Here is a 27,422-nt window from a genome sequence, read left to right on the forward strand (position 1 = left end):
TCGTTGATCTATCAAGTTGTAATTTATTGCATTCATAATTTAGTTACTGGCCACCCCGGGGCTAGTAACATTCCCGAGCTGGAACCCGGCTAGGCGGCTTAGGCATCGACTTCGGGAAGACCCGTAGACGTTTCGGTGCCAAGACCCACTCACTAGTCCTAGGTAGCCCGATGTAATTTTAGTTATGCCCAACATGTTACATATCTAATTAGCTCACGTCTCCAGGGTTCTCCCTCTTACGGTATACTCACTTCTTCTTCTATACCTGTCCGCTTTCTCCAATGGTGCATGTTGCCGTGCTTCCACAGCCAATAAAGGACTCATCTGGCGTGAAGATAAGAACTTGCTAATACCCAATATTGGCAATGATCCCATATAATGGAAATTATTAAAACAACTTGAAGACTTCAAGTATCAAATTCAATAGGAGAAAAAAAATGCCTCAGGGTAGATGCGGAGATACCTCGGCGGTGATATCTCGGTATTCTATCGGGTGAGACCGGTTGACAAATTTCAAACGACCCCTACTTCACATGTCATCATATAAAGGTGCGAAACCGCCGCGCAAATACAAATCAAACTTGAGATCAATAAATCTACGAATTGTCATACATCATGTTTCAACATATTGATCATATCGGTTCACAAGAATCGATCCCTAAAATGAGCAAGTCAGAGTCCTCCTCCGTCGTGGATCTCAACGCCACCCTGCAGGAGTCACATCCTTCACCTCTCCAGCGCTTGAAAAAACATTGGAAGGAGATAAAAAAGGAGTGGGGACCTCTCATGGCGGCCAAGGAGAGCATTGATGACGAGTACACTTTCCCACCGGGCCGTTATTGTGGGCAAGCGCACAGATAGCTTGACAATGGTGAGTGTTTTGCAGTCTGCCGCATACACCATGCTCAAACTGATCTCATCTAATGTTTTGAAGGAATGTACAGGACTCGATATTCTTGCCAAGATGGGAAAGGCCAAGTCTTTCCTATACTTCGACGATCGTGGCCATGCAAGATATTCGACAAGATATGCGATATTCCTACCACCAACCTGGCCAGCTGCTTTCCACAAGCATCTCAACTTTTTTTCATGATACCGACGAACCCTTTCAAAATAATGGCGCTTGCTTTGCGAAACATAGATGGGGACTATTTTCCAAGATGGCGTTACCCTTCTTTCGGTCACATTTCGCTGGCGGGCTTCTTGGGATGTTGAGGATTTGGCTATTTCCTCCAAGATAGAACGATAATTCATAACTCATAATATTCTAATTCACATCATAATTACTGCTGTCTACAATTACTGCTGTCTACATCTATATCTTGCTGTCGACCTCGAAGGGAGCAACTATGAGAATGGAAGGAAAACAGAAAATAACTCATAAGAGACAGAAATGAACCAGGGTGGCAAAGACAAGCAGAATTACATATTTTCATCCCGCTAAAGCGTATCCGGAGCGTATCCCTTAGTTAACTAACTAGTTAGTTATAGTTCCGATGAAAGTTCTTTGCTTGAGTATCGAGGCATGAATAGTGGGGATAGTGAAATACGCTTAACTCTAAATTTAGAACAAACACAAATTCTGGGACGTGAATTTTCTATTCAGATCAGTTAGGCACTCACAGGTCCTCCGGGTTTCTGGCCGTAAACCACCCGCAATTTTGTGTATAGGTGATGCGATGTATCCCGCAGCTCCATTCGAATTCCTGCCAACAGCCCTTCAATCTCGGAGCGTGTCCACCCAAGCACTCTTGAAAACAACGCATATGTATAAATAGGCATAGCTTCAAGCATGTTGAGCTGATGGTACCGACCAAGGTCCTTGAGCTTGGGGTCTTTGGGCCATGGACTCTGGGGCAGCTATTCATCAATAAGCATAAGGTTCCATTTTCGTCAAGAGATGGCGGGACATACCTTGTAGATATCTTCTTTGACATTCACAAACCCAGCCTTCTCCATCCGCCTTTTCCAGGATGGGGACGATGTCATATCCTTGCCAAACATGCGCGATGATTCATGCATGTGCTTGATGGATAAGAGAAGGTTGGTTGCGCCAAGGTGAGTTCCGTCGTCCGAATAAGTGTTTACGTCGAAGCTCGCTATCTCAAACCATCCATTGGGATTCAGGTTGTCAAGTACCCGTTTGAAAAGAAGGTCATGGTCACGGATGGAACCTTCCAATTCGCGTCCATGGATATAGTCAAATGGTTTGCTGTACGACCATGGTTGTTCAAAGTCGTCAATCTCAAAGCGGCAGTTTGGAGGCACCCTGGACATATATCAATATTATATAGGGAACCAACATAGTAGCAGTGGCACATACCATGATGGCTGAATAGCACTTAGGTCAATTCCTATTTCAATTAGCCAAAGATTTGATCAGGATGTAGGTAGATGCCCATACCAATCACCTCGCAGTCTGGATTTGTACTATATTGCTTGTTAGAGGGTAGACTTTATATATTGGAAAAGAACTTGCTCTGCATATTCGATTGCCCATAAGCCTGTTCCTGTCCCGAGATCTAGCACTCGCATTGGATTTTTGATTGGTGCTTGGAACAATTCTCCTTTGAGGAGCATTAGGTAAATGTGGTGGCTCTGTTGCTCATTAAAATTTTTGTGCCATCAGAATCAGCAGGTGAGAACTAACCAGATCAAGACGGTCTTGTTCCCGTTCATCATTTGGCTGTTTGGACATTAGGCTAAGACAGAGAGTAATCGTTGATAGGGTCTGTACCAAAATGTATTCTCCTTCATGATATGAATGATATCTGCGACCGTTCTGTATCTGATCAGCACAGTTCGTGATCCGTGATCAAGTAGCATTGTAACACACTTCATATCTGCGATTATTAGCAACCATTGAACAAATATTTCAGCTACATTAACATACTGATAGTCCAGCACGCTCGATGTGACACTTGTGGTGTAACTGGCATTGTCAAGTCTATCAGGGTCAGCAGATATATACACCATCATAAGTCACTGGTCTTACGAATCAGGGTATGATGAGGCCTCGGCATCGGACTAATGATGTTAGTTGAATAGGAGATAGTGCACAAAAAAGAGAAACACTAACGTCAGGCTCAACCGGGGTCGATCCGTGGTGTGTAGCTCGATGCATCTTCAATAGTTTCGATCTATAGGATAGCACGCGAACTCAGCGAAAGCGCGTTATAAACTGGTGATCGAAGGGATCAGGAAAAAAGTGAAAAGCAAAAATTGCAGGCACACCGATTGCAGTCCTAGGACCCCCCTTATGGCCCCTCTGTCTTCAATGCAGCTGTTAGCGTCCCAGGTTGTCGGGTCCAGCGTTACCACGTTGTATCCCACGATGATTTGCACCGCCAGCCGGATAAGTGCTCCTTTGAGTAAAGAGGGCCGCTGTAGGACGTACTTTTTTCCTTGGAGTACATATCCCCGTGCAACGGCTTTGAATGGGCGTTAGTTGGATAATCTAAGTGGTCAAACAACAATCTAGCGTATTGATCGCCCTAAGCTGATTAGCCCACTCCTGTGTGATGATCCATAGTGCTAAAAAGGGGCTGTTTCTCGGCCAATCAGGGGTGCATTGCAACGGGTGGAGGCCCACAAGGTGTAATTTGTACCAGCCACGCCCCATTAGTTAGGTTTGGCTGATATCTACTCCGTACTATGTATACTAATCCAGCAATAGGTATATACAATACCCGTTAATCCTTTGTGTAGACTCGGAGTTGCAAAGTCGAACTCCTACTACAACGAAGTCCGAGCAGTGACCACATCAGGGTTAGAGTGGGGCGGACAACGTAACTGTTTGTGAGTATCCCGTACTTTTGCCCAAGTCCTCGTATTCATTGTCAGAAAAGTGTTCAATTCGCTGCTAGTCACGCAGTATTTGACACCGTCAGTCCCGACAACTTGGTCGTTCGCCACTAGGCAGCGTATGTGAAGGAAAGACCTCGGAACTTATTCCACTCATCCTCCGTGAAGATAGTCGCCTCGGCCCAGGTCTCAAATATCTTCGAGAGTTAAGAAATTGTGATCCGTAACTAACGCATTGATGCGGTATGGTATGTAAGTTATTGCTTTGGGGATGCATATACCCAGTGCTCTAGAACTCGAATTCTTGGGTTCGAGGCACTATCACATGCTAGGTGTGTGATATTTATTTATATAACTTGTCGGAGACAACGAGTAATCGCGGAAACGCACAAGGCTACGGACCCGGTACGATAAATCCAAGGTGCAGAGAGACTGAACATCGCACTGCAATTTATATTCGGCTAAATTGTTATTCTAGTCCTGGTCACCACAGCCCTCGGTTAATCTGGCGACAATTCCTACGACCCTTTACAATGTACTACTTCTAAGTACTTTTTACAGGAGGCGAAGCAGCTAATCCTAAGTCGAGACCCTCTGACTACGGTGCAAGTATTTTATCTAATATGTCATGCATAAATCATCAATGAAAGATGTATTAGTTAATTCAGGCCAGTCCCGCATTTATAAGACCATCAACCGCAATATCTATTAGGTGTATGATAAAGAACGTTCTATCGCCGAGGGCAAAAATGATAGTTTTTTCCTTCGCAAGTATTTCTCCGGATTTTGCTGATAGAAATAATCTCGAATTCATAAGTTGCCTAGATGAATGAGGCAAATGGGTGTTCAAATACCCAGCATCCTCTATCGACTCGAACAAAAGTCCGGCATCCTTTGGCATGGTCGCACGTTACTAGTACAATAAAGATACTTTTAGGTATTGCATCAGTGGCGCTCACCCATGTATATTACCCAACAAGGTGATATTCGCTGGACCTGACTCGTTTCCCCGCATGGCCCTTTGTTCAGGGATACAAAGCCGGCCTCTGGAAGTTGCACGCAATGAGGTGAATATCCCTAAACGATTGGTTGGTTTTGCCTTAATCATTTATTGCTCTCGCGTTGCTTTGATTGATTCCATTGCGTGGTTTCAACATCGAGTGTGCCAGCCAAAGAAGGACCGAAGTGGCCGTATTTCAATTTCTTACTCTCTAGGTGACTTCAATGTCCATTCTGTGATTACTAGCTTGAAAATTACAGCAATCGATCTTTTTATACAGTACAAGAATAGTAGGCCACATTTGTGGCCTCTGTTCGCTGAGAATGATATGTTCCAGTATACTAGTCATTTTACATGTTTTCCTTTATATAGAAAGCTTGCCCTCCTTAAGTTTCCTAAGTAGACAGGCGCAGGCAGAAAAAGGCCTAGATTGTATCTATAACCTTTGGCACAAGAGCGGGAGATGGAAATGAACGAGATGTGCACAAAAACTATATGCATCGAACCTCCTATTGAGTATCGCTATTGATTGCTGATGTGAAATTACTCAAGTCTCTTGCTTAGAACAGCACCGTACCAGACTGTAGCGACCAGGCTGATCAAATTGACCAAACTTGAGATGCCATGCACGCGGCCGAACTTCTTGTTCAGAGCCAGCATCTCCTTGGAATGGGGCGCCGGGTCGTAGCTCCTCTTTCCATCACGAGTTTCTGCGAAGGTTAGAATATTCAATTGAATGCTACCCAAGCATGGTGGCAGCAGCTAACGCACCTTGATGCTTGCGCTCGCGCATCACGTTGGTGGTGATGGGACGCAACACGAACATGTTCACCAACCCGGTCACTGTCACAGTTGCCAGAGGCAAGAGAGTGTTAAGGCGGTTCTCGGGTGCAGCGAGACCTGACAGACCCAATACCTGTCCCCCGTGGGAAGCGGTCAAGGCGACCACTACAGGTAGCGCAGATTGCAGTGAGAAATATATGGGGAAGATGGCGGTTTGAAGATTAGCAAACTGAGGCCGCGGAAGGGCGCGGAAAGCAACGAAGCCTCCAACAAAAGACTTTGGATATGTCAGACAATGCTTTTAGAGAGGACGATTCGACCATGCGCCCGGTTCAGATATCGATCTCACCTGGAAGAACTGTGTCCCTAGAAGGGTGCCGTAGCTACCTCATTCATTAGCATATGAGCCATGACGTTTGCTAATAAACAAACCTCAGAACGTGATAGGGGCGAGGATCCATGATTTCGGATATGGTATGACCTTGGGGAAGTTGAGTTGAGTTGGCGATAAAGTTGATGTGAAGTCGCAACGAGGGGAAGAAGTGGTAATTATCGCTACGACCCAATTATTAATGAAACCATTATTTCCACTGCCAATCAAGCGTGTCTGACTTCTAACGACGCACAGACCACCAAACACCGACAAACACAGCGTGTGATGTCATGTGCCTTCGTGTTTCGGTCTAAACCGCAAATGGAAATATCACGCGTCTGCCTATTGTCTTTGAGCCTCGAGCAATTTTGACTTGCCGTTTTCCCCAAACACCATCATCACCATAATCATCATGGCGGAGAAAGAGGCTACAGTTTACATCGTAGACATGGGACAGTCTATGGGCGAGCGCCACCACGGCCGTCCTATGACAGATCTCGAATGGGCCCTGCAGTATGTCTGGGATAGGATCACCGCCACGGTATGCGACTTGGCTTTGCTCAATACCAGGGCACTAACAATTCTAGGTGGCTACCGGCCGAAAGACGGCTACGGTTGGCGTGGTCGGTCTCAGGACAGATGGTAAGTGGTAGCCTACCAGTCAGTACCCATTGGGAGCTTTGTCTCATGTTCGGAGCAGAAACTATCAACGACTTGGAAGAAGAGAACTTCTCTAATATCTCTGTCCTCTTTGGGCTTGGTCAGTATGTGTGGCTTGATGAGTTGACTGTTTCATGTCGAGTCCCTTGACTAAATTGCCTTTCAGGGTCCTCATGCCTGATATCCGGAAACTCCGAGAGACGATCAAACCCAGCAATACTAACAGAGGCGATGGTATGTGACAGATGAAATCTCATCAAGCTGCTTTTTCTGACATTATACAAGCCATTTCTTCTATTGTCATTGCCATGCAGATGATCATTGAGTACACCAAGAAAAACAAATACAAGCGCAAGATCGTTCTGGTGACCAATGGTACCGGTATGATGAGTGATGAAAATGTCGAAGATATCATCAAAAAAATGAAAGAAGTCAACATTGAGTTGGTGATCATGTATGTTCCTTGTCGATATGACTTCGCATTATGCTAATACCATCCAGTGGTGCCGATTTTGATGACGCTGAGTATGGTGTAAAGGAAGAAGACAAGGACAGTCGAAAGGTACTAAGCCATCTTCAATGTATTCCAATATTCATGTTAATCAAGTTCTCCTCAGGCCGAAAACGAGACTCTTCTCCGAAGCCTGACTGAGGACTGCGAAGGTGTTTATGGAACGCTAGAGCAAGCTGTTTCGGAATTGGATATTCCGCGCATCAAAGTGACTAAAAGCATGCCATCTTTCAAAGGCAACCTCATGCTCGGCAATCCCGAAGAGTATGACACAGCAATCACTATACCTGTGGAGCGATACTTCCGAACTTATGTCGCCAAGCCAATCTCAGCAAGCTCGTTCGTGCCACGCTCCAGCACCGAACCCGGAAGTCAAGCACCGGTTGAAGGCAATGGTGAAGGTGAAGGTGACGCTCTTAGCTCAGTGCGAACATCACGGACATATCAGATCACAGACGAGTCCGCCCCAGGGGGTAAGATTGACGTTGAACGCGATGACCTCGCCAAGGGGTACGAGTACGGACGTACAGCAGTTCCCATCGAGCAAACTGATGAGAATGTTGCAAATCTACAAACATTTGCTGGTATGGGGCTGATCGGATTCGTTCAGAAGGATCAGGTGTGTCTTCATACTAATCCCATGTGTTATAGCAGCTAATCCCGTCACCTAGTATGACCGTTACATGCACATGTCCAACACGAATATTATCATTCCTCAACGTGCAAATGACAATGCGTCTCTCGCGTTGTCTTCTCTCATCCATGCACTGTACGAGTTAGAGTCCTATGCGGTTGCCCGATTGGTGACCAAAGAATCCAAACCACCAATGCTTGTATTGCTTGCTCCATCTGTTGAAGCAGACTATGAGTGCTTGATTGAAGTACAGCTTCCATTTGCAGAAGACGTGCGGTCATATCGGTTCCCACCTTTGGATAAGATCATAACTGTCTCTGGCAAGGTGGTAACTGAACACCGAAACCTCCCAAGCGCAGCTTTGAAAGATGCGATGAGTAATTTCGTGGACAGCATGGACTTTGTTACCACTAATGATGAAGGGTAAGTAGAGTTCACTTGATTGTCCAGTCAACTAGCTAATCAAAAGAGCCAGGGAACCCACCGACGATCTCCCAATTGACGAGTCATTCTCACCATTACTGCACCGCATCGAATCAGCCGTTCGATACCGTGCTGTCCATCCCTACGATCCTGTCCTTGACCCCTCAGAGCGGCTCACCCAATTCGCACACCCCTCGGAAGAGATGGTCAAGAACTCTAAGTCCCATCTGGAGAAATTGATGTCTACGGCAGATGTCAAGAAAGGTGAACCCTATTCTTAAACCCTATACATTCAGAAGAGCCCTACTCACCACCGAATCTCGTTCTATAGTTCCACCAAAGACAAAAGGCCGTAAACGCCAACGCGAAACAGAGAAACCCCTCTCAGGTCTGGACGTCGACGCCCTCCTCAGTCTCGAACCAAAGCGAACGAAAATTTCCACCGCGAATGCAATCCCAGAGTTCAAGCAAACGCTTTCCCGAGCAGAAAACATCGATGCAATCCACGACGCTGTGCAGCAAATGGCTAAGATCATTGAGACCCAGATTACGCACAGTCTCGGTCACTCGAATTACGACCGTGTTATCGAGGGCCTCGGTACTATGCGCGAAGAGCTGGTGGACTACGAGGAACCAGTGGTGTATAATGACTTTGTGCGCCAATTGAAGAGTAAGGTGTTGCGGGAGGAGCTGGGTGGGGATCGGAGGGAGCTGTGGTGGTTTGTAAGGAAGGGGAAGCTCGGGCTTATTGGGAAAAGTGAGGTGGATAGCTCGGCTGTCGAGGAAGAAGAGGCCCAAGAGGTGAGCTTTGATTTCTTAGTGGGGAGTAGAATGAGCGCTAACGCTGCATATAGTTTTTCGCTACCAATTGAAGGGTCGAGTGGGTGACAATCTATGGTCTCGTTCTTGGAACACATGAAATAGTGCGTATGCGAGAGATATGGAATACTCATGATATTTTTACGCCAAATTTACCCCCATGTAGAGCTTGTTGTGTCCGTGATGTTATATAGAACGCGGTTGAAGCGAAACAAAGTTAGGTAAGAGTCCACCTCAGATGACTGGATTCGATAATACTGACCATCTAGACCGAGGGATACGAAATTAAAAGAGTTTAGGGAGAAATGGGACCACTGATGGAGCTCATGCAATATTGCCATATCGACGTAGAATTGACACATACAGGAGCGAAACCCGCAGACAAAAACATGTGGCACGAAATGAATCGGTACCCAATTGCAAGGCATCTGACGATTCGACAACAAAACCAAACGCCGCGCATAACATGCCCAATAATAACCAGTACTCGCTCGAGAAAACAACAATAGACCGAGATTTGCAAACTCCAACATTAAAAGCATCCAGATGCATCACGGAAAAGGGGTATGCAGAAGTATTGCCCGGATGGGACGAGAAGAATGGAAGAAGCGCCTCGAGGAAACTTGCACAGTTTCTTGGGGCAAAAGAAGAGAGCAGGACGTTTAGTGGATGGTCTTGATTGCCCGTGCGGGGCTGATGGTATTGCTACCAATACGGCCACTAGGCTTACGAACACCGCGAGACTCGCTGCGGGTGTTTTCCGTTGCCCTTCGAGGGCTGGAGCGAATCTTGCTAACCGAAATTGGGGCAGCGCCGCTCTTACGGGTCACGGGAGTCTTGGGTGCAGAGTGGTCAGCCCAGTTTTCCTGATCCTTGTGGTTGTCTTCTGCGAGGGTGTAGCTGGCTGTGACGGTAGCAGAGTAACTGATAGACCGTGATGTGGGTGAGGCAACAGGAGATCTAGATGACCGCTGGGCTAATCGGCGGAGTTGAATCTCTTCTTCGCTCTCACTGCTCTCGTTGCTCTTCCTGTGACTGCGATGGCTGCGCTGCTCGGTTTCAACAGCGAGAGATCCGGAGACAGTTCGGGAATAAGGATGGTGGCGCGAGTCCTTCCGGTGTGACTTGCGAGGCTGGCCAGGAGTTGGTGCAGGAAGATCCTGGTCCGGGTAAGTTGCAGCTTCATTGTGATCAATCTCTCCGAGGGCTGCGCGTTTGGAGTGACTATTGTTTGGTGGGGTGGAGACAACCCCGTTACTAGTGCGCTTCTTAGTCGACACTCGCGGAGTAACAGGTATGGACTGTGCTAGCTTCTCGCGCATGCTATCCTCAAACCACCATTCACGGAAGGCACCTTGGTTGAGGTGGAGCCAGTGCTGCTGAGGTCCAACGACCATACCAGGTCGCATGAATCTCATGAAGGCAATTACTTCATTGGCGGTGAATCCATACTTGTAGATCAGGTAAGCGCCAATCAAGCAGCCCGTACGGCCCAAGCCTGCCTTGCAATGAACTGCGATACCCTTCTTCTTGGTAGTTATCATCTCATGAGCCATCTTGATAAACCGTCTGACAAGCTGCAGGGGAGGGCACGTGCCATCCTCAAAAATCATGTCAATATGGGCGATTCCCATTGCGGTGAAATAAGACGGGCAGTAGAGCTCTGAGTTGAGTCGTACAACAAGACCGACGTTCCGCTGGTGGAAATGGGCCAGAACATTCTTGAATGGCATAGAAAGCTTCGAGGAAGAGATTTCCGAGATGGTTGTGGGCAATGCGTTGTATTCGGGGGTGCTGACAGGAATGGGTGCCACGGGCTCCTGCTGAGGGGATGCAAAGGCAAGGAAATCCGGCGTAACCCAGTTGAAGTCACCCATGTCGACTCGCTCAAATTTCTCATACCTATTGAACAAAATCAGTATTCAATCTTCGGCAGTATAACCAGTGGCACTTACTCCTCGAGATTGAAGTCGCGAAGTCCGCAAAGAGACTGCTCCTTGGCCTTCCAGACTCCATAAACGACATCTTGAATGTTCAAAATGAAATCTGCCTGGCTGTATCCAGCATCGCGGAAAGGCATGTAAGGGGGGTCTGCCTGTGCGATGGGTGCTAAAGCCAAATGAGGTGGCCAAGATTGAATCATGACCATATAGCATGCAACAAGGCAGGCCGCATTGGCGCGACTCCGGGAATCAGTCTTGCTATAGAAGACTACTGGGCGGTCGCTGTTGGCTGGGTCGCCAAGAATCTCATGGAAAAGCACGGCAAATCGGTAGAGGTGACCAATGTGGAGTGGGCCGAAATCAGCGTGAAAGGCATTGTAAAGAAGGGTGTCATCGATAGTGAAGTAGACAGGAGAGCGGCGCTTGCTTGGAGTGGCGGGCTGGGCACGTGCTCGCTTGCTTGGGGATTTAGGTGCGCCCTGATGGAAGGGAAACGGGGTTCTGGAGCTGGGAGCAGAATCATAAGATGCAAGGTATAGGCGATCTAGATGGTAGTTTGTCTTAGCTCTCAATACTAGGTAAAAGACATTCAAATTGTCCGAAGAACGTTGTACCAACCTTGGATGTACTCGATCATCTGCCCGCCGTGATTGAAGTCGGTAGTCATATTGGGGGTTGTTTGTTGACAGCCGCCTAGATCTGGAGTGATTGTGGAACGCTGGAGCGAAGGCGAATCAATATGGTACCGTTGCAGGCCCTGATGCTGTTTTGGGGTGACTCGGAGGATGGCGAAGCCAATGGTAAGAAAATAGTCGCGGTAAAAGTCAGACCTAAACGTTCATGATCAAACTGAGGGAAGGAGATCTATGAGCATAGAATGTTAAGGATAAAGAGAAAATGAAAGCCTGGATGCAAAAAGCCTGTACAGGTGAGGGGATTGGAGAAGAAGGAAATCAACACAAAGTCCGAGTTCATGATGTTTGGGGCAGCTGCCATGCCACTGTTATGTTGTGCCTTACCTGTTTGGGCCTAGTTGCAGCCGTTGACGTGACAACGGCTTGGCCTCAGGCATTCAATTGTCTGCCTTCCGCATTCCAAAACATGGCAACCACAACAAACAAACAATATAAACACCACAAACTTCACAAACCTCGCAAACACCACAAACATCAACATCAACATCACTCATTATTAGCTCACATCTCATACATCTCATACATCTCCTCTCCAGTTCGCACCCCAGTCTTCAGCTTTGCCTCCTGATTGCACATTCCCATGGCACATTATATGTTTGGCGAGTAATTGATTGTCTTCATGTGGGTAAACGAGCCCAAGAACAAAGCACTCATGCGCCCCTCTACTTCCATTTAGGCAACGAGGGCCGGTATATCATCCTCTCGTCATGATGGTCACTGCGGTATCAACCTAAAACAAAACATCGCACTGAAAGGTGATGTTCAAGCCGCTGCGCTCTAACACTGCCTGACATTGAGTGACCTATCTGGTACAGAATATGCAGTTGGCACCTCCAAGCTGCATTTTCTTAACACAACATCTGCTCAATACAGCGGCTTCTTGACGAAATTTGCTTCATGTTGAATATTCTCGATGGTGCCTATCATGTTCAATGGTTGTGACGATACAAAACTCGACCAGTCATCTCCGATGATCCTGGGATCACAATCTACCTGAATGACGTCTACTGCATTGGTTTGTTTCTGTAACAGAAGACAGTTTACTGAATCAAAAAAGAAACTTCAAAAACAACATAGATGGTCTTCGGTTTCCACTTCCACTTCCAACATGGTGTGCCTCCACATGCCATCAAGTACCAAGGGCAGGGTGGCTGCTACAATCTCGGCAGAGGCTGTGGCTCATGCAGATTCAATGCAAGGATGTCTCTCGGACGATGAACTGTTTTTGTTTCGAAGCTCAAGTGTTCCACTCACGATCCAGTCCCCCCTGGGAATGCGGTGATCGACACAAATTTGGGGCCCCATATAACGACCCTTGCCTGAGCCTACCGAATATACACCCCTCACTTGAACTTCGAGAGTTCCGGGTTTTGTGGTATTATTCTTACTCTGATGGAGCAATATTTGACTTGATTTTACAAGTTCGAATAGACCATGCTGAATCTCCCACGTTGCAATATTCTCTGTAACTATGAGGCTATGAGATAGTAACCCCAAATATCCTGCAAAGAAGAACAAGCTTCCACAATTTATCAGCCTGCTTTATCCGGCCCAACCTTGCTGAAACTTATTCATCTACACCACTTAACTAAGACCTGCTACTCATCCTAACTCGAGGCCATGTAGGCACATACATCCCTTGTTTCGCGCAATCTCCGCTAAAATGAAACTATCTGCGCGGCTTTCTGAACTGCAGCCCGTTAGCGCCAGTATTGCTAATCAAGTACTCTAATGGACAATACCAACTACAGTCAAAATATCGGCCCTAATAACCCCAAATGCGAGGGGCTCTCAACAACCGTGCGGGGCACTGCCAAAACAAACCCAGTGAATTGTATATAACCCGGCATTTAGATCCAACTGTGTGTTCTTTTCTATACACAAGTCATTCATTCACTTTCAGTCACTCTTCTTCTACCTGTACACTTCCTACGCACCAATTCACTCTTTTCACCCGAGACTCAACCCACATCGCAACAATGAAGTTCACTGGATTGACCGTTTCAATCATCCTTTCTAGCCTATGCTACTCCACCGCTCTTCCCGTCCTTGGCAATGTCGAGGGTACCTTTTCTAGCATCGAGGGTGCGGTTGGTGGTGTCACAGGCTCTGCTCCTAAGATTATTGCGCCTGTTACCTCCGCCACTCACGGCCTAACTGGCACTCTCAAGCGTGACGATACCGCTGCCCTCGGTGGGACTGTCGAGACCATCCCAAGCCTGGCCAATAGCGCTGTTACTGTCGCTGGCAGTGCCGTTGGTACCGGTGAAAGCCTTGTCTCTGGTGCTGCTGGTACTGCCGAGAATGCGGTTGCCGGCTCCACTACGAAGCGCCAGCTTAACGACCTTGTTGGTAGCACTTTAGGAAGCGCTGTTCCTGCCATTATCCAAGAATCCAAAGCCGGTGGCCTGGCTCGTGCCCTCAAGCGTGACGATACCGCCGCACTTGGCGAGACCGTCGAGACCATCCCAAGCCTTGCCAATAGCGGTATTGCCATCACTGGCAGTGCCGTTGGTACCGGCGAAAGCCTTGTCTCTGGTGCTGCCGGTACCGCAGAGAACACTGTTGGGCATACTTAGTCAACTCGATATGCCTCATATTATGTCGTTTCTTCCCGCATGTTGGTCATTTTTCGGGATTTTTCATGATTAGTGATCGATGTTTCGTGTACAAAACTTCAAGGTGTCTTTGGCACTTCTATGACTCTCAAATGTGTTTTCTTCTTTGCCTCATTTTTCCCCCAGAACTTAAAACCAGTGAAATCGATTGAGTATTTTTTAGGATTTTCTATGATTTTTAATAGGCGTTATTAGGGGAGAAGAATAAAAAACAATTGACGCGTTCTTCAAAATTTTCGTTTCGCAAGAGTTTTTTTTGTCTAGCCGTGGTAACCCAATACCCGAATGGGGATTGTTCTGAAAACTGACAATCTAGTGAGCGTAGTTTAGTGCCAAGACATCAAGACATCAAGACATCAAGACCCTCCATTTTCCAATTTTCTGTTTCCCCAAAAATCTTCAGCGCTACTTTACCTGTTCGGAACATAAAAGATGCCTTTCACTGACTTCCATCGACCGCATCATGATTCGAATCCATCCCCCATCTTTGTTGACTCAGATGGATCACAGGTCTATGAATCGCCCCACCAAGGTCTACTTTCCCAAATCATCTCACGAAACGATTTGGCAGCTCTGAAGTCGTATAACGATTGTCCTCATACCTATGTGTTCTGGAAAAATTACGAATTCGATGAAAGCAATCCGTTTCACATTGCCATCTACAACGACAATTTCGATATTCTGCGTGAGCTCGTACAGATCTATTCCTCGGATACAAGCTTGACACAGCCCTTGCAAGACTACATCAAAAGCCATCGTGTCTCTCCTGTTGTCGAGGCTTGTGCAAGGGGCAACCAAGGGATGGTACTCTGGTTGATGAACCATAATCCCTCGTTAGGGACATTGGAAGATCGGGATTCAGAAGGTCACACGGCGCTTTTCAGAGCAGTCGAGGGCCTGAAAGAAGTGGTCACTATGATGATGCAAGCACAAGATGAAGGAAATGAAGCGCTTCCAAGACCAAAGCTCGATCAGCGTTGGGCGCGCATGGAACCATTTATTAGTTGGCTTCTGGATATGAACTGCCCTATGGAGATGGAAGATGAGGGGAATGAGGAAAATGACAAACAACTACTAAAGGACGAATGCGCCTACGCTAGTATTCTACCTGAAACTGTACTCGGTAAAGCTGTCTCCTACGCAAGCTACAATCTAGTCTCACGTCTTATTTCCAAAGGAGCAGATCCTTATGCATTCCAGAGATGGCATGGCGGCAATAGCTTTGCTATAGGGTATGCGGAAAAAACAACGCCATTACACATTGCTGCATTGTATGGAAATGCCGAAGCCATCAAAGCTTTGTTTGAGCATCGATTACCTGAAAAAAATACAAATAGGGTGTCTATCGTCGATGATGAGGGACGAATCCCGCTACATTGGGCCGTGGCAGGAACTCACGTGGATACAATCGACTCTTATAAGATCACGTCGCGGATGGTAGCTACTGTCAAGTTACTCCTTGATTCCAACCCGGATATCCTTCGCGCTCGAGACAAGCTTGGCGCTACAGTCTTCCATTACGCAGTCAAAAACAACACAGGTAATGGGGCAAATATTGAGGCCATAACCATACTTCTGGGAGCTGCTCGGGATTGTTCAGATATACTCAACTCGCGAAATAATTCTGGGGTCAGTCCTCTTGGAGAGCTAATCGATTCTCACCAACTCATTCCCAGTGGTCTGACACACATGGAAGAGATTACCGGGCTTCTACTGAAACACGGAGCTGATGCGCGGCGATGTGACGAAGCTGGACGAAATATTCTGCAAAAAGTATGCAGCCTTGCTTGGCTGGAGCCAATCAGCTCGACCTTTATAGACCAATTACTCCAGCAACTTGATGTCAACGAGAAGGATGACTGTGGCTGTACAGCTCTTCACTATCTCGTAAAGAACTTCGATCAAGCCGATGCTATCCGACACTTTTTGAGTCACAGTGCAGATGTGAATGCAGTTGACAAGGAAGGGGATACTCCCCTGCACGAAGTGATGAAGGGTACAATGGTTCGGAAACAGGATGACCCTACCGGTCTTGAGCAACTTCCTATGCGCCTCAAGAATGCACAGGATAAGATCATTCAAATGCTATTGACTTCCGGGGCATCTGAAGGAATTGTCAACGGAAATGGAGAAACACCAAGGCAAGTACAGAAGAGGGTTTTAGAAGAACGCGCTCACCGATTGGCGGCGCAGAAAATCGTCCGCGGAAGGGGTCGAGGAAGAGCAGTTCGGTAGATAGGATCGTGTTTAGTGCAATAGGCTACCAGCCCAGGTGTACGTTCTCATTCACATCAGTATTATCAAAATTAAATGTTCCAACACCCACTTTGATGCCTGACCTACAACGTTAAGGTCACTGAGTCCCACCATATATCCGATCAAATATATATGACATGTATTGAAATTAATGGCTGCTAGTGACATCTTAATAAAAATCTTGAATCTCCAAGGCTAGATTGCATCCATGGATTGATTACAGTCAGCAATGATTTGGAATAATGTTATGTACTGCATAAATATACTGCTTTTGAACCAATCAGGAGACAACCCAATCAACAATCGGCTCGGACTGACTTCCTATTCCGTCGGCTCCTTGGATACCCCGTGGCCAGCCCATGGCCAGCCCAGGGCCAATTGGTAAGAAAGTGAACCAACCGAGGTCGATTCATTATCAGGAGAATACAAGAAGAGAGTCATGTTCGCGTGTTCGCAAATGTCCCCTCTATCACATTCTGCCAAGTCTCTCCGGTCAACTCTATCAACGACGTCATCCCATTTATCCCCGCGGACACTCCAGAGACACTTCCCTATTACCTTCCCTATTTTCCGTCAAATAGCAACCATGTCGTCTGCTACATCGTTCTTCGACTTTGAGCCTCTTGATAGTACGTACAATTCACGTGGTGTAACTGCCAATATTCTTCCCTCATCATACCCCAAATATAAGCTCCGAAGAACCTAATCGCTAACCAAACCCCGCGTACGAACAGAAAAGGGCGCACCCTTTCCTCTTTCCTCCCTGAATGGCAAGGTCGTGCTAGTTGTGAACACAGCCTCGAAATGCGGATTCACGCCCCAGTTTGAAGGCTTGGAGAAACTTTACCAGAACCTGAAGGCCCAGTACCCCGATGACTTCACCGTCCTCGGATTCCCGTGCAACCAGTTCGGCAGCCAGGATCCCGGCTCGGACGATGAGATCCAGTCTTTCTGTCAGCTCAACTACGGCGTTACCTTCCCCGTGCTTGGAAAACTGGACGTGAACGGCGCCAACGCTGCACCCGTGTGGACTTTCCTGAAGGAGCAGCAGCCTGGGATCATGGGCATGAAGCGCATCAAGTGGAACTTTGAGAAGTTCCTTGTCTCCGCCGATGGAAAGGTTGTGCACCGCTGGGCTTCCCTTACCAAGCCCGAGGGACTTCAAGATACAATTGTTAAGGAGATTGAGAAGGCAAAAAAGGAGGGCACTCTTGCTTCGTTGAAGAAGAGTGAGGCTGGTGCTGAGCAGGCTAAGCTGTCGTAAGGCTGTGCTTGAGGTGTTATTTTCTGAATTATTGTGGTGATACCTTCATCTGTTTCATTGTATCTATATTCTGGTGCTTCTGCTTGTGACATACTCCTTTTCGGTTTACGATTTCGGTCTCCGATGGAAATCAAACCGAGCAGTAATAGTAATTCATATCCCAGTCTCAAAGCTCTTGGACACCTGTTTTGTAAAATTCACCAGATCAGTTCATTGGATCTATATCCAATTCTCCTTAACATGAGGCCCGACTTGGTGGTATGCCCGAGGGCCCTTGATGCCCTAAATTAAGCAGAGGAACCACCCTTGGGAATCAGATTTCGTAGCGACAGATCGTAGACCACATCCTCGACCTTCTTGACCTGTATTGCCACACAAATTAGAAATTTAAACGGCGAAATAGACGCTGTCGTGTTTTGAACGTACGCTGTACTTGATACCGTCGCTGCGCTTGCGCAAGATATCGTTCTTCAAGTTCAGGAGCTGGAACCCAGCGAACACTTCCTTGACGAAGATGCCAATCTGCATGGGACGGGTGTAATCACCCAGAGTGACTGAGTTGACAGCCAAGCGAGCCTGGAAACAAATTAGCTGTGGACAGACAGAAAAGCTCTGAGATTTGGGAAACGAACCAGTTCCTCAACCATGGCAATCAGTGCCAGTAGGTAATCCTCAATCGTCAAGTGGAAGGCATCCTGCTCCTTTAAGTTGACAGGAACTGATCAAAGAAATGCTAGTTAGTATTATTGTACATCAATGTATACATACAGCACCCGTGGTGCTCATCATAGATAGAGATAAACAAAACGTACTGTCCAGGAATTTTCCCACATCATCGATAGTCATGAAAGATGTTGAGCTAGGTCCCTTGTGCTCTTGCAGTCCTCCCAGCCATGCGCAAAGCTCAATAGAGGCGACCTGATAGATTGGATCAGCATCAGTCTTCCGACATTGAATTTCAGAACACAAACCAGGTTTTGCAGCTCACGGGTCCATAGCCCGTTGTACTTGTAGAAGGGATGTTGATCTGCCACGGCCTTCAGACGAGCAATCTCTTCCTTTTGGGCAAGGATTTCCTTAGTGACATCGTCAAGCACGGGCTTCACTATTGTAGAAGTCAGCAAGACGGTTCACGAAGAATAGAGGATTAGTGTGGAATTCTGCCTGTGGGAAAAGTGTGGGAATTTGAACGTTGTACGGTGAAGAAAAGAGAAGCAGTTGATCCAAAGGATGATACCCCAATCCTCTCATCAGACCACAGATAGATAATGGAATACTTACACTGATCAGCGGGCGTAGAATGAGCCCGTGACAGGATAGCCTGTGTGGAACGCCCTGTAGCATTCAATATCAGTCCTCATGTTCAGCTTCAATCCCGGGGGTGCCGTCCGGACAGGGGCAGGCACCTGGAAAGTCACGCATTGTAGAGCATACCTCTTCTGGCGAGTGTGCGGACAATCTCATTTAGTTCCTATCCAATATTGTTAGCTACCTGTCGGTGTTCCTAGCTCAAGGGTCTTGTTCCGGTGTAGGCTTGGCGCGCGAAGAATTCGCCGAAGTCAGGACGCGCTTTGGTATGACTTACATCCCGGACAGTGCTCTCCTCGTCGATCTTCGCCTGGAGATTCTCGAAAATGCGTTGATCAATCATTTTGTGGCTTGGTTGTGATTGTAGATAGATATTTGAGAAAGTTGAAGGAAGGTGTGGTGTTAGAAGTGCGCTACGTCAAAATCCACGTTGAAAAAGAGAATAGCGTGCACAAAACAACGCAATTATTTGCTTACATCGAAAATGATATGATGAGATTTGATATTGCTTTTTTAAATATATTTTACTGTCGGAGGATACTTCCTCCAGAGTAAAGTGATCCGAGGCACTTTTCTTTTACCATGATTTACGACACAGCCTACAGCTACCACCCACGAAACGATGATAAAGCTTTGGAGGATTTTTAGCTTCTTGTTAGAGATTTGGATCTCACAAAGAATGAGGTATGTATGTGACTCGTGTCTACCCCCCGATCAAAACGATTGCAAAAGTGACTCCTCTGCAGAAACAAAAAAGAACGCCAGAACCATGACCATATTTGCATATTTTATTGTTGCCAGATCAAGTCTAGTGTTCGTCGTAAATGTCGTAAGGAAGCGATACATACACTGGCCGGTGCCAGGGTAATCACGCAGCGATGGAGGCAATGCTTAGTATCGGTATCTGGTCGAGTAATCTGCGAAAAGTCGGTTGTTAGCGAAAGGTGTTTCTATTCTAGGATGGATATTGAATGTACCTTTGGGGCTGACCACTAGACCACGGCCCTTCTTGGCGCCCTTGTATATCGTCTCGATGATGTCGATCAACTCCTGCTTGTCCTCCAGCACCCAGTTCAACTTGTTGTTGTTTCCTGTGCCGAAATCGCACATCATGTGCTTGTTGCGGTAAAAGAACATGATCGTCATCCGGTCATAAAGCTCGTACATTTGGTTGAAGTCCGAGACTTGGTCAAGGTCGCATAGGTAAATGACAGCGAAGTCTGGGGTAGGCTGGTTAGCTGCTGTTCGGTTTACTGTGGGGGGTATCTCGGTCACTCACTCTTTACCCGCTCGGCGATTTTGTAGAGGAGCTCATCTTGGCGGATACCTGGGAGAATGGGTTAGCCAGGGGCGGTGGCAATGTACGTAGATAGCACTCACAGTCGGGATCATGATCTCGCCCGAATCGGATCACTACCAGGCGTTCTTCCTCAGAGAGTATAGCCTGGTCCACATGCCAGGCTGTTTGCAGGTGAGGGAGGACAATCGAACCCATAACGATGGCTGGTTTTGTGTCGATAAGAGTACGCGCGATGGGAAAAATGAAAGGCTTATCGATTGGGCCCCGCGATCAAAGCTGTTGTGTCATGTGACCACTTTGGCTGTTCTGAACAATGTTGTATAACTGGGGTGTTGCCTAGACTGTGTTTTATTCAATTATTTCTCAGTGCGCTATGTTAGAAATACCACGGTGATTATTCTAAGGTTAGGCTGTGTATGACCTCATCCAGGTGATGTGAGGCATCTTGGTCTAAGTACTACACTGTAGGACGCGTTCTATGAACTACAACATATATGACAGCTGGAGATATGCAAGGTAACGCCTTGTCTAGACTGCTTAGTCTGTTGTGCAGTTGGTGTGGATGTGGATGGGTCTAACTAATCCAAGCGGCTCATCTCGGTATCCGACTAGGCAAAAAGTACAGTGTAGGACGCGATCTACGATATGATAGCTAACAGTTAGCGTCTATTCAACTGTAAGAGAAAAACAAGAGCATCGCGGCTTGAGATGTTTCAATACCCCAGGGTCTATTCCGTAGTAGCAGAACCGATCAATCTAGAAATCAAAGAAGCCAATGATGCCGAAAGCAGCTGGCCGAGAAGTCTTCAAGATTGATCCTTTTTGGTTATCTTTTCTGACACTGCTATGATTGAATGTAAAGGATATGCCTGGGCACACGTCTCTTCCGCTCGGCCAAAAGACCATTATGTCAGAGCTCTCGCTGACATGCCCAGGACCAATATATGTAGTAGCGCACCAAGTTATCCGTGACATTGAACCAGATTTCTGTACCCTTTAGAAAACCCAGAGGTACATTTTACAAGACAAAAGCCCAATTTATGACTTCTTCTCCAAGTGCCCGGACAAGCCGAGCAGTTGATGAAAAAGAGTTCGCGTCGATCGGGGGTAGTGTAAGCCCAATGACACTGTGCAACGAGGCATGCGCAAGCACAGGGGCCAAGTCGCGGGATCCAAAAATAGGAATAATCAAAGTGTTTCCTGGACGGAAACTTTCAGAGATTAAACTGAAAAGAACAGATACTACACTTGATCTAAGCCAATAGGCAAAGAGAGCTGAAGAAGAAAGAAAAGAAGAGGAACATCTGGGGGCAGGGACACCTTCTTATACCCAAATCGATGTGGGTCTACGACTAGCGAAATTAAGCGATCCAATCGGAGATAATGATCCCGAGACCCCGGGGTTACCTGCTCAGGCTAAGCGATAGTTATGCTGACTCACCCAGCTGACTTATTGATCCTTGCCCTACCCTATATCCAAATTGAGCCTAGCGCAACACACCTCTGGCCGTGGCTAACCAACATTGGCTCCACCGCGAAATTTAGGAAGTTGTCTTGACCACTCTCTCGCCGGCGCAGGATATTCACCTCTTTGCGACCTTTCCCAATTCCCCAAAATTCATCTCCCCCCAATCCATTAACAATGGCTCCCGCTGCTGTACGTTGAAGTCCAAATCGCTTTGCTGTTCCCCCCACCGGAGTCTCTGCGGGCTCGTCTTCGACAACACTGTGAAACTCGGTATTGAAAAATCTATCGTGTCTCCCATGTTGTCGCAACCGAATCTGCGAGACTACCACCGGGGATCGACATTATGGAGCAGTAGGCTAATTTGATTCCATGTGGTATAGGCTCGCGGTCGCAAGGCCCAGAAGGTTACCCAGAAGTTCGTTATCAACGCTTCCCAGCCTGCTAGCGACAAGATCTTTGATGTCTCTGCCTTCGAGAAGTTCCTCCACGACCGCATCAAGGTCGAGGGCCGCGTCGGCAACCTCGGTGAAAACGTCGTGATCTCCCAGATTGGCGAGGGCAGAATCGAGGTTGTTGCCCACATCCCCTTCTCCGGCCGCTACCTGAAGTACCTGTGAGTTTATCTATTTCCCGGGATGCCTCCCGATAGGTTGGACTATAATTTTGCTGACCCTTTCCTTTTCTTCAATTCAGCACCAAGAAGTACCTCAAGAAGCAGCAGCTCCGTGACTGGCTCCGTGTCGTCTCCACCTCCAAGGGTGTCTACGAGCTCCGCTTCTACAACGTCGTCAACGACGAGGCTGAGGATGATGAGGAATAAGCGTGTCGCTCCTGGCATGTATTGTTTCTTTACCCCGTTCATCGATCGGTTCTAGTCTGTGTGTCGCGCTTGGAACGTCTGTATGGATTGAAAGCGAGAGCCATGGGGGGGATAAGATTGGTCTATGAGGCCACGAATAAAACTAAAAAAGTTTATACCCTCATTCTCTTCCTAGCATAACGCGCATGATAATGTAGATTGTCCTTGTGGTATCTTATACAAGACAGTAAAAAACCAACAAAATACGTGAATTGAGGACGAGAAAGAGAAATACATATCCAAGATCACCTGCTGGGCTTTCTCTTCTGAATCGTTGTCCATGAAGATGTCAAGGCTGATCCTTGGCCATCCGGACAGACCAACCTGCCCCCCTCGATTTTCTGTCCCTTCTTCTTCAGCTCTTTCCATTTCTCGCCCACCTTCACTCTCACGAGATCACCCGTAGCAACTGAATCTTCCTTTGAGTCGTGTCCATTGTCTCCGACCTGAATGTCGCGGCCAAGGTGCCTTTGAACAAGGGCCTTGAGACTTATCCGAATGGGGAGACCCTTGGGGTGGGGGTACAAGAGGACGGTGTCAATCACCGTAGGGTGAATGATACGGCAAGCGTTGAGGTCGTTGTCGATTGCATGACCGATAAGAGGTGTCTCGGGCTGGAGGAGCTTCAGAAGTAGATTGCGCGCCTCTGCGGGTGACTGAACAAGTTGCAAGGGTGGATTGATTTTATTTTTCTCGTCTCCTAAGGGTGAATGTATGTTGGACATCGGAGTACCATATGGACTTGCGGAAGCATAGTGTTGTGGCGTGACACCGGAAAAGCGTGTGTTGAGATCTAATACTTCGCCCATAGGCCGAACCAGCACATCAAGAAGATCATCGCCTTTAGGCCAGCTGACTGCAGTGAGACGAATCAGTTCGAGACCTAATGTCGTGTAGCCCATCTCGCAATCAATAGAGACCGGCTCAAGTGGTCCTTTTCCCGGCTGAGGTGGGGTTGTCTGAAATTGGAGGACGGATGCAAGTCGCTTGGTCTCCGAGACTTTGAACACATGTGTTTTGGCTCTGGTACACCCGGTAGACGTTCCCAGTGCTTCGCTGCAGCAGGGAAAGTAGGGCTGGGAGGGACCGGTGACATGGTCTGTTTTCTTGCGCTGAGGGTAAACAGGCCGTCCTGGATGATAGTCACAGTAACCACCACTAGCCAGGGTACCATCTTCACGTCGACCCGGAAATACCTGGAATCGTTGACCGCATCTATCACATTTCTCCCAGCCCTTGGACTCATCAACGCCTCTCTTGGCAGTTTCTATATCTGCATCCGTGGGCTGCTTTGTGACATATCCATGTTCTTCAAGACCAGTGAGGGGTGTGACTAGCTGGGATACAACTGCAATTTCTTCTGCGGGGGTGAGGCCTGTGTTGATGGGTCTGGGAATCACTCGCGGCTTTTGAACGGGGTTTATCTTATAGTATCGCGCGTTCAGATGGGACATCACCTCTTTGGCCCATTCGTCGATACTCATCTTTGTAACTCTCACGATTCGAAGTTTGACAACATTGCCGTAAACGCTTGGACTGTCCCTCGCAAATTTCTCTTCCTCATCAAGGGCCATTGTGATGAGTTCGTCGGGGGTTAGGACAAAACATCTATTCGAGCTATGCTTGTCTTTTCGTAGCTTCTCATTGAGAGCAGTCATGGCAGAGTGCAACTTCTGGAGAATGGCAGTCCGACTGCCATGAGTTGCCGGTGCATGGGCAAGCATGCGAGGATTCAAAGATTCTTTTGGGGCTTTGCGAGGGGGAAGTTCAGATGAAGATCCAGCAGATGAGGTTTTAGTGCGCTTCACAGGCTCGTTCCCCAAAGGCTTTGGTGTGCCATGGTTTGAGGTAGGCTGGGCGGTTGCTTGAGCTCCTGGGGTGTCTTGTGTATTTTGGTTTTGCTCGGAGGCGACTGATTTCGATGAACGCCGTCCCATTTCGAGCGATGATTCTTTCAAGCTGTGAGATGGAATGAGGGACCCCATCAACTGTGAGTTTTCCACTTTGGCCCGTTTAGAAGGAGGGCCATCGTCACCTGACACTGGAATCTTCGAACGCCGAGCCTCAGCTGGGGTTGGGTTATTATCATGAGAGAATATGCATTTCAAAAGAGTGCAATCCTTGCCTCGCGGGCATGGAATTGCCCCAAAAAGGCCGAGTGGCGTGAACATGATGAATGGTCACCAGGTGAGAAGATAGGTTAAGATGTAGAAATCCAGGTCTCGAATGCAAGAGCTAGTAGGCCGATCACAATTTTAGAAGTACCTAACGAATATGTATAGCTATCGCTGCCCAGCGATCCTTTTGTGTTTGTTTTGTGCACTGAATAGACCGAAACGAATAGCTATTGCAGGTAGTTAATGGGGTCGCATTATTCAGCACTTGCTTAGCCAAAGTGCATTATATCAAACAAAGCAACCGGGGGATTTGAAGGTATTGAGTGGTCAGATTGATATCACTTGAGGACAACGTTGGAGCTGTTCAGCGAAGTGGTAAGTCAAGGATGCAAAGAAGACAAACACTCACCTAATGCCTGGTATTTCAGGCAGAAACGAGTGGCATCCAGTCCATCTTTATTTCCTGTTGACTCAAGGTTTGTCTCGATGCTAGAGAAAATAATTCTCATTTCGATTGAGCCAAAAACCCCTGCAACAATGAGCACACAGATCTATGTTGTACTTGAGCACTTCGCCGGCCATGGAAGTCCCTTATCGCCGATAGCTCCAGGCTGACACAGATGCGGCCTTCGGGTGAATAGACATCCGGTTGTTGAATACCAGGCTCCTTTTCTTCCTTTTGCCCCTGGAATCAGTTCCATTCTCAAAGATGGAATCAAGGAATGAAACAATGGCAGGTACTTCCAAAGCCGACCATCTCTGTGTCTTAGTTCACGGGTACGCTGTATTCTCCTTCTCAATGACGTACTGACGAGCTGCTAACGCAAAACTCCCCAATAGACTTTGGGGAAACCCTTCGCACCTTGATTATATCGCATCCGCTCTAAGAGACAGATATGGCGGCGAAAACCTCTACATCCTCTGCCCAAAAACAAATAGCGGCAACTATACCTACGACGGAATCGAGTTGGGCGGAGAACGAATAGTGCACGAGGTCGAGGAGACTCTTGAATCTCTAGCCAAGAAGGGACAAAAGATCACGAAAATCAGTGTGGTTGGATACTCGCTTGGTGGTCTGCTCGCGCGCTATGCGATCGGTCTGCTCAATGCACGGGGTTGGCTGGATAAGCTGGAACCTATGAATTTCACGACCTTTGCCACACCACACGTTGGAGTGAGAGCTCCACTGAAAGGATACAAGGATCAGATTTTCAATGTTTTAGGGCCGAGGACGATCTCGGCATCTGGCCGCCAAATGTGGCTGATCGATTCCTTCCGGGGTACCGGGCGGCCGCTTCTCTCTGTTTTGGCTGATCCCGAGAGCATCTTCATAACTGGATTGAAGAAGTTCCGGCACCGCAGTGTCTATGCGAATATCGTCAATGATCGCTCAGTTCTCTTCTATACATCTGGTCTCTCTAAAGTGGACCCATTCCGGGATCTGGAAGACGTGAATATCAACTACGTCAAGGGTTATGAAGATGTCATTATCGATCCTGACATGCATGTGCTTCCACCGGTGGAAAGAAACCCCGGAACCGCAGCAGCGCGATTCTGGAAGAAGATAAAATCGTTGACTCTTTGGGTACCTCTGTCACTCTTGATCATTGTTCTCTCGCCTCTGGCTTGTACACTCTTCCTGGTAAATGCCGGGATCCAGACGTTTCGCAGTTCAAAGCGAATTCGTATGCATGAAATTGGCGAAAACGGCGAGCGCTTTGGAAGATACAGAGTACCGGTTTTGGTCCAAGATGTTCAGCATGTCGTGGAGCAGGCCTTTGATAACGTCAATGCTATACAAGAACCCGCTTACCTGTCCAACAGCGATACTGAGGTGTCTGATGCGGCGCCTGAGAAGCCCGTTAGATCGTCTGTCTCGAAGTCCGCGCAAAGCGATGACACTGAGTCTGCGTCGGCTAGACGTTCATCAACGACGGAGGTTTCGGTGCATTATCCTCAGCTTGCATTGACTCCCGAACAATTTGGCATCATTGATTCCCTCAACGCCGTGGGAATTCGGAAATATCCCGTCCACATACAGAAGCACCACCACAGCCACGCAGCTATCATCGTCCGGGTTGAGAAGGATGGGTTCCGAGAGGGTAAGATTGTGATGAAGCATTGGCTAGACAATGAGTTCGCGTTGTAATTTTAATTAGACATAAAGCCGCCCTCGAGCGTTAGAGCATACATGTATTTATAGTCTCAACATTTCATCAATTGATTATCGAATATTACTTTATATAACTATATAATCATCCTAGCAAGATTCAAAATTATGCTCAATCCCCGGAGAGACATAAGACACCCGGCCAATTCCCTTTTGCCGACTGATTTTACGGATAACAACAACCCAAGCAAGCTCGTCCTCGCAATATGAGTACCACCACAGGGATTGTGATCGAGCCCAGCTATACTCGCAATCTTGGTACTACCCTCTTCAGCGCCATCCCGTGGTCAATATCCGTAGTGCGGCATCAGCAAGGTACACTGTCCCTATTCCGGGGACCTAGGTTGGCATATTAGTGATGGTATATCGGGTTAAAGCGGAAAGTTAGTACCATTATAGGTGGTTACCTAGTGCTAC

General features: G+C 47.4%; 13 protein-coding genes across 13 annotated transcripts; 7 read left to right on the forward strand and 6 right to left on the reverse strand.

Moving 5' to 3' along the window:
* Positions 1–615: 615 nt before the first annotated feature.
* N7518_004000 (uncharacterized protein) lies at positions 616–861 on the forward strand (the record flags this gene model as incomplete). Its single annotated transcript, XM_057184927.1, has 1 exon — positions 616–861. The coding sequence occupies one exon, from the start codon at positions 616–618 to the stop codon at positions 859–861; it is 246 nt and encodes an 81-aa protein (XP_057041697.1).
* Positions 862–1,611: 750 nt separating this feature from the next.
* On the reverse strand, positions 1,612–3,124 carry N7518_004001 (class I SAM-dependent methyltransferase; the record flags this gene model as incomplete). The annotated part of the gene is made up of 10 exons (XM_057184928.1): positions 1,612–1,860; positions 1,915–2,269; positions 2,324–2,354; positions 2,405–2,430; positions 2,480–2,598; positions 2,651–2,782; positions 2,837–2,843; positions 2,894–2,947; positions 2,996–3,027; positions 3,080–3,124. 10 exons carry the CDS (start codon positions 3,122–3,124, stop codon positions 1,612–1,614), a joined length of 1,050 nt encoding a protein of 349 aa, XP_057041698.1.
* A 2,223-nt stretch (positions 3,125–5,347) lies between these two features.
* Positions 5,348–6,252, reverse strand: N7518_004002 (DUF4149 domain-containing protein; the record flags this gene model as incomplete). Its single annotated transcript, XM_057184929.1, has 5 exons — positions 5,348–5,514; positions 5,576–5,864; positions 5,937–5,970; positions 6,020–6,142; positions 6,218–6,252. The coding sequence occupies 5 exons, from the start codon at positions 6,250–6,252 to the stop codon at positions 5,348–5,350; spliced, it is 648 nt and encodes a 215-aa protein (XP_057041699.1).
* A 120-nt stretch (positions 6,253–6,372) lies between these two features.
* Positions 6,373–9,060, forward strand: N7518_004003 (ATP-dependent DNA helicase 2 subunit KU80; the record flags this gene model as incomplete). The annotated part of the gene is made up of 11 exons (XM_057184930.1): positions 6,373–6,501; positions 6,548–6,602; positions 6,661–6,724; positions 6,787–6,854; positions 6,906–7,074; positions 7,122–7,182; positions 7,238–7,750; positions 7,803–8,188; positions 8,241–8,452; positions 8,520–8,989; positions 9,043–9,060. 11 exons carry the CDS (start codon positions 6,373–6,375, stop codon positions 9,058–9,060), a joined length of 2,145 nt encoding a protein of 714 aa, XP_057041700.1.
* A 609-nt stretch (positions 9,061–9,669) lies between these two features.
* cdcA (phosphoprotein phosphatase CDC14) lies at positions 9,670–11,617 on the reverse strand (the record flags this gene model as incomplete). Its single annotated transcript, XM_057184931.1, has 3 exons — positions 9,670–10,909; positions 10,963–11,494; positions 11,569–11,617. The coding sequence occupies 3 exons, from the start codon at positions 11,615–11,617 to the stop codon at positions 9,670–9,672; spliced, it is 1,821 nt and encodes a 606-aa protein (XP_057041701.1).
* A 2,007-nt stretch (positions 11,618–13,624) lies between these two features.
* Positions 13,625–14,224, forward strand: N7518_004005 (uncharacterized protein; the record flags this gene model as incomplete). Its single annotated transcript, XM_057184932.1, has 1 exon — positions 13,625–14,224. The coding sequence occupies one exon, from the start codon at positions 13,625–13,627 to the stop codon at positions 14,222–14,224; it is 600 nt and encodes a 199-aa protein (XP_057041702.1).
* Positions 14,225–14,695: 471 nt separating this feature from the next.
* On the forward strand, positions 14,696–16,498 carry N7518_004006 (ankyrin repeat domain-containing protein; the record flags this gene model as incomplete). Its single annotated transcript, XM_057184933.1, has 1 exon — positions 14,696–16,498. One exon carries the CDS (start codon positions 14,696–14,698, stop codon positions 16,496–16,498), a length of 1,803 nt encoding a protein of 600 aa, XP_057041703.1.
* A 607-nt stretch (positions 16,499–17,105) lies between these two features.
* On the forward strand, positions 17,106–17,783 carry N7518_004007 (glutathione peroxidase; the record flags this gene model as incomplete). The annotated part of the gene is made up of 2 exons (XM_057184934.1): positions 17,106–17,148; positions 17,254–17,783. 2 exons carry the CDS (start codon positions 17,106–17,108, stop codon positions 17,781–17,783), a joined length of 573 nt encoding a protein of 190 aa, XP_057041704.1.
* Positions 17,784–18,070: 287 nt separating this feature from the next.
* On the reverse strand, positions 18,071–19,434 carry N7518_004008 (translin; the record flags this gene model as incomplete). Its single annotated transcript, XM_057184935.1, has 8 exons — positions 18,071–18,145; positions 18,210–18,359; positions 18,416–18,501; positions 18,596–18,701; positions 18,755–18,888; positions 19,065–19,118; positions 19,218–19,254; positions 19,369–19,434. 8 exons carry the CDS (start codon positions 19,432–19,434, stop codon positions 18,071–18,073), a joined length of 708 nt encoding a protein of 235 aa, XP_057041705.1.
* A 548-nt stretch (positions 19,435–19,982) lies between these two features.
* On the reverse strand, positions 19,983–20,586 carry N7518_004009 (DIM1 family thioredoxin-like protein; the record flags this gene model as incomplete). The annotated part of the gene is made up of 4 exons (XM_057184936.1): positions 19,983–20,008; positions 20,069–20,311; positions 20,371–20,418; positions 20,472–20,586. 4 exons carry the CDS (start codon positions 20,584–20,586, stop codon positions 19,983–19,985), a joined length of 432 nt encoding a protein of 143 aa, XP_057041706.1.
* A 1,349-nt stretch (positions 20,587–21,935) lies between these two features.
* N7518_004010 (60S ribosomal protein eL22) lies at positions 21,936–22,830 on the forward strand. The gene is made up of 3 exons (XM_057184937.1): positions 21,936–22,048; positions 22,240–22,472; positions 22,553–22,830. The coding sequence occupies exons 1-3, from the start codon at positions 22,034–22,036 to the stop codon at positions 22,677–22,679; spliced, it is 375 nt and encodes a 124-aa protein (XP_057041707.1). The 5' UTR covers positions 21,936–22,033; the 3' UTR covers positions 22,680–22,830.
* A 133-nt stretch (positions 22,831–22,963) lies between these two features.
* Positions 22,964–24,889, reverse strand: rex3 (putative RNA exonuclease Rex3; the record flags this gene model as incomplete). Its single annotated transcript, XM_057184938.1, has 1 exon — positions 22,964–24,889. One exon carries the CDS (start codon positions 24,887–24,889, stop codon positions 22,964–22,966), a length of 1,926 nt encoding a protein of 641 aa, XP_057041708.1.
* A 655-nt stretch (positions 24,890–25,544) lies between these two features.
* N7518_004012 (lipase ROG1 family protein) lies at positions 25,545–26,984 on the forward strand (the record flags this gene model as incomplete). Its single annotated transcript, XM_057184939.1, has 2 exons — positions 25,545–25,612; positions 25,676–26,984. The coding sequence occupies 2 exons, from the start codon at positions 25,545–25,547 to the stop codon at positions 26,982–26,984; spliced, it is 1,377 nt and encodes a 458-aa protein (XP_057041709.1).
* Positions 26,985–27,422: the final 438 nt, after the last annotated feature.

Source organism: Penicillium psychrosexuale (genome assembly GCF_028828465.1).
Source record: "Penicillium psychrosexuale strain IBT 29551 chromosome Unknown utg000003l, whole genome shotgun sequence".
Classification (NCBI taxonomy): Eukaryota; Fungi; Ascomycota; class Eurotiomycetes; order Eurotiales; family Aspergillaceae; genus Penicillium; species Penicillium psychrosexuale.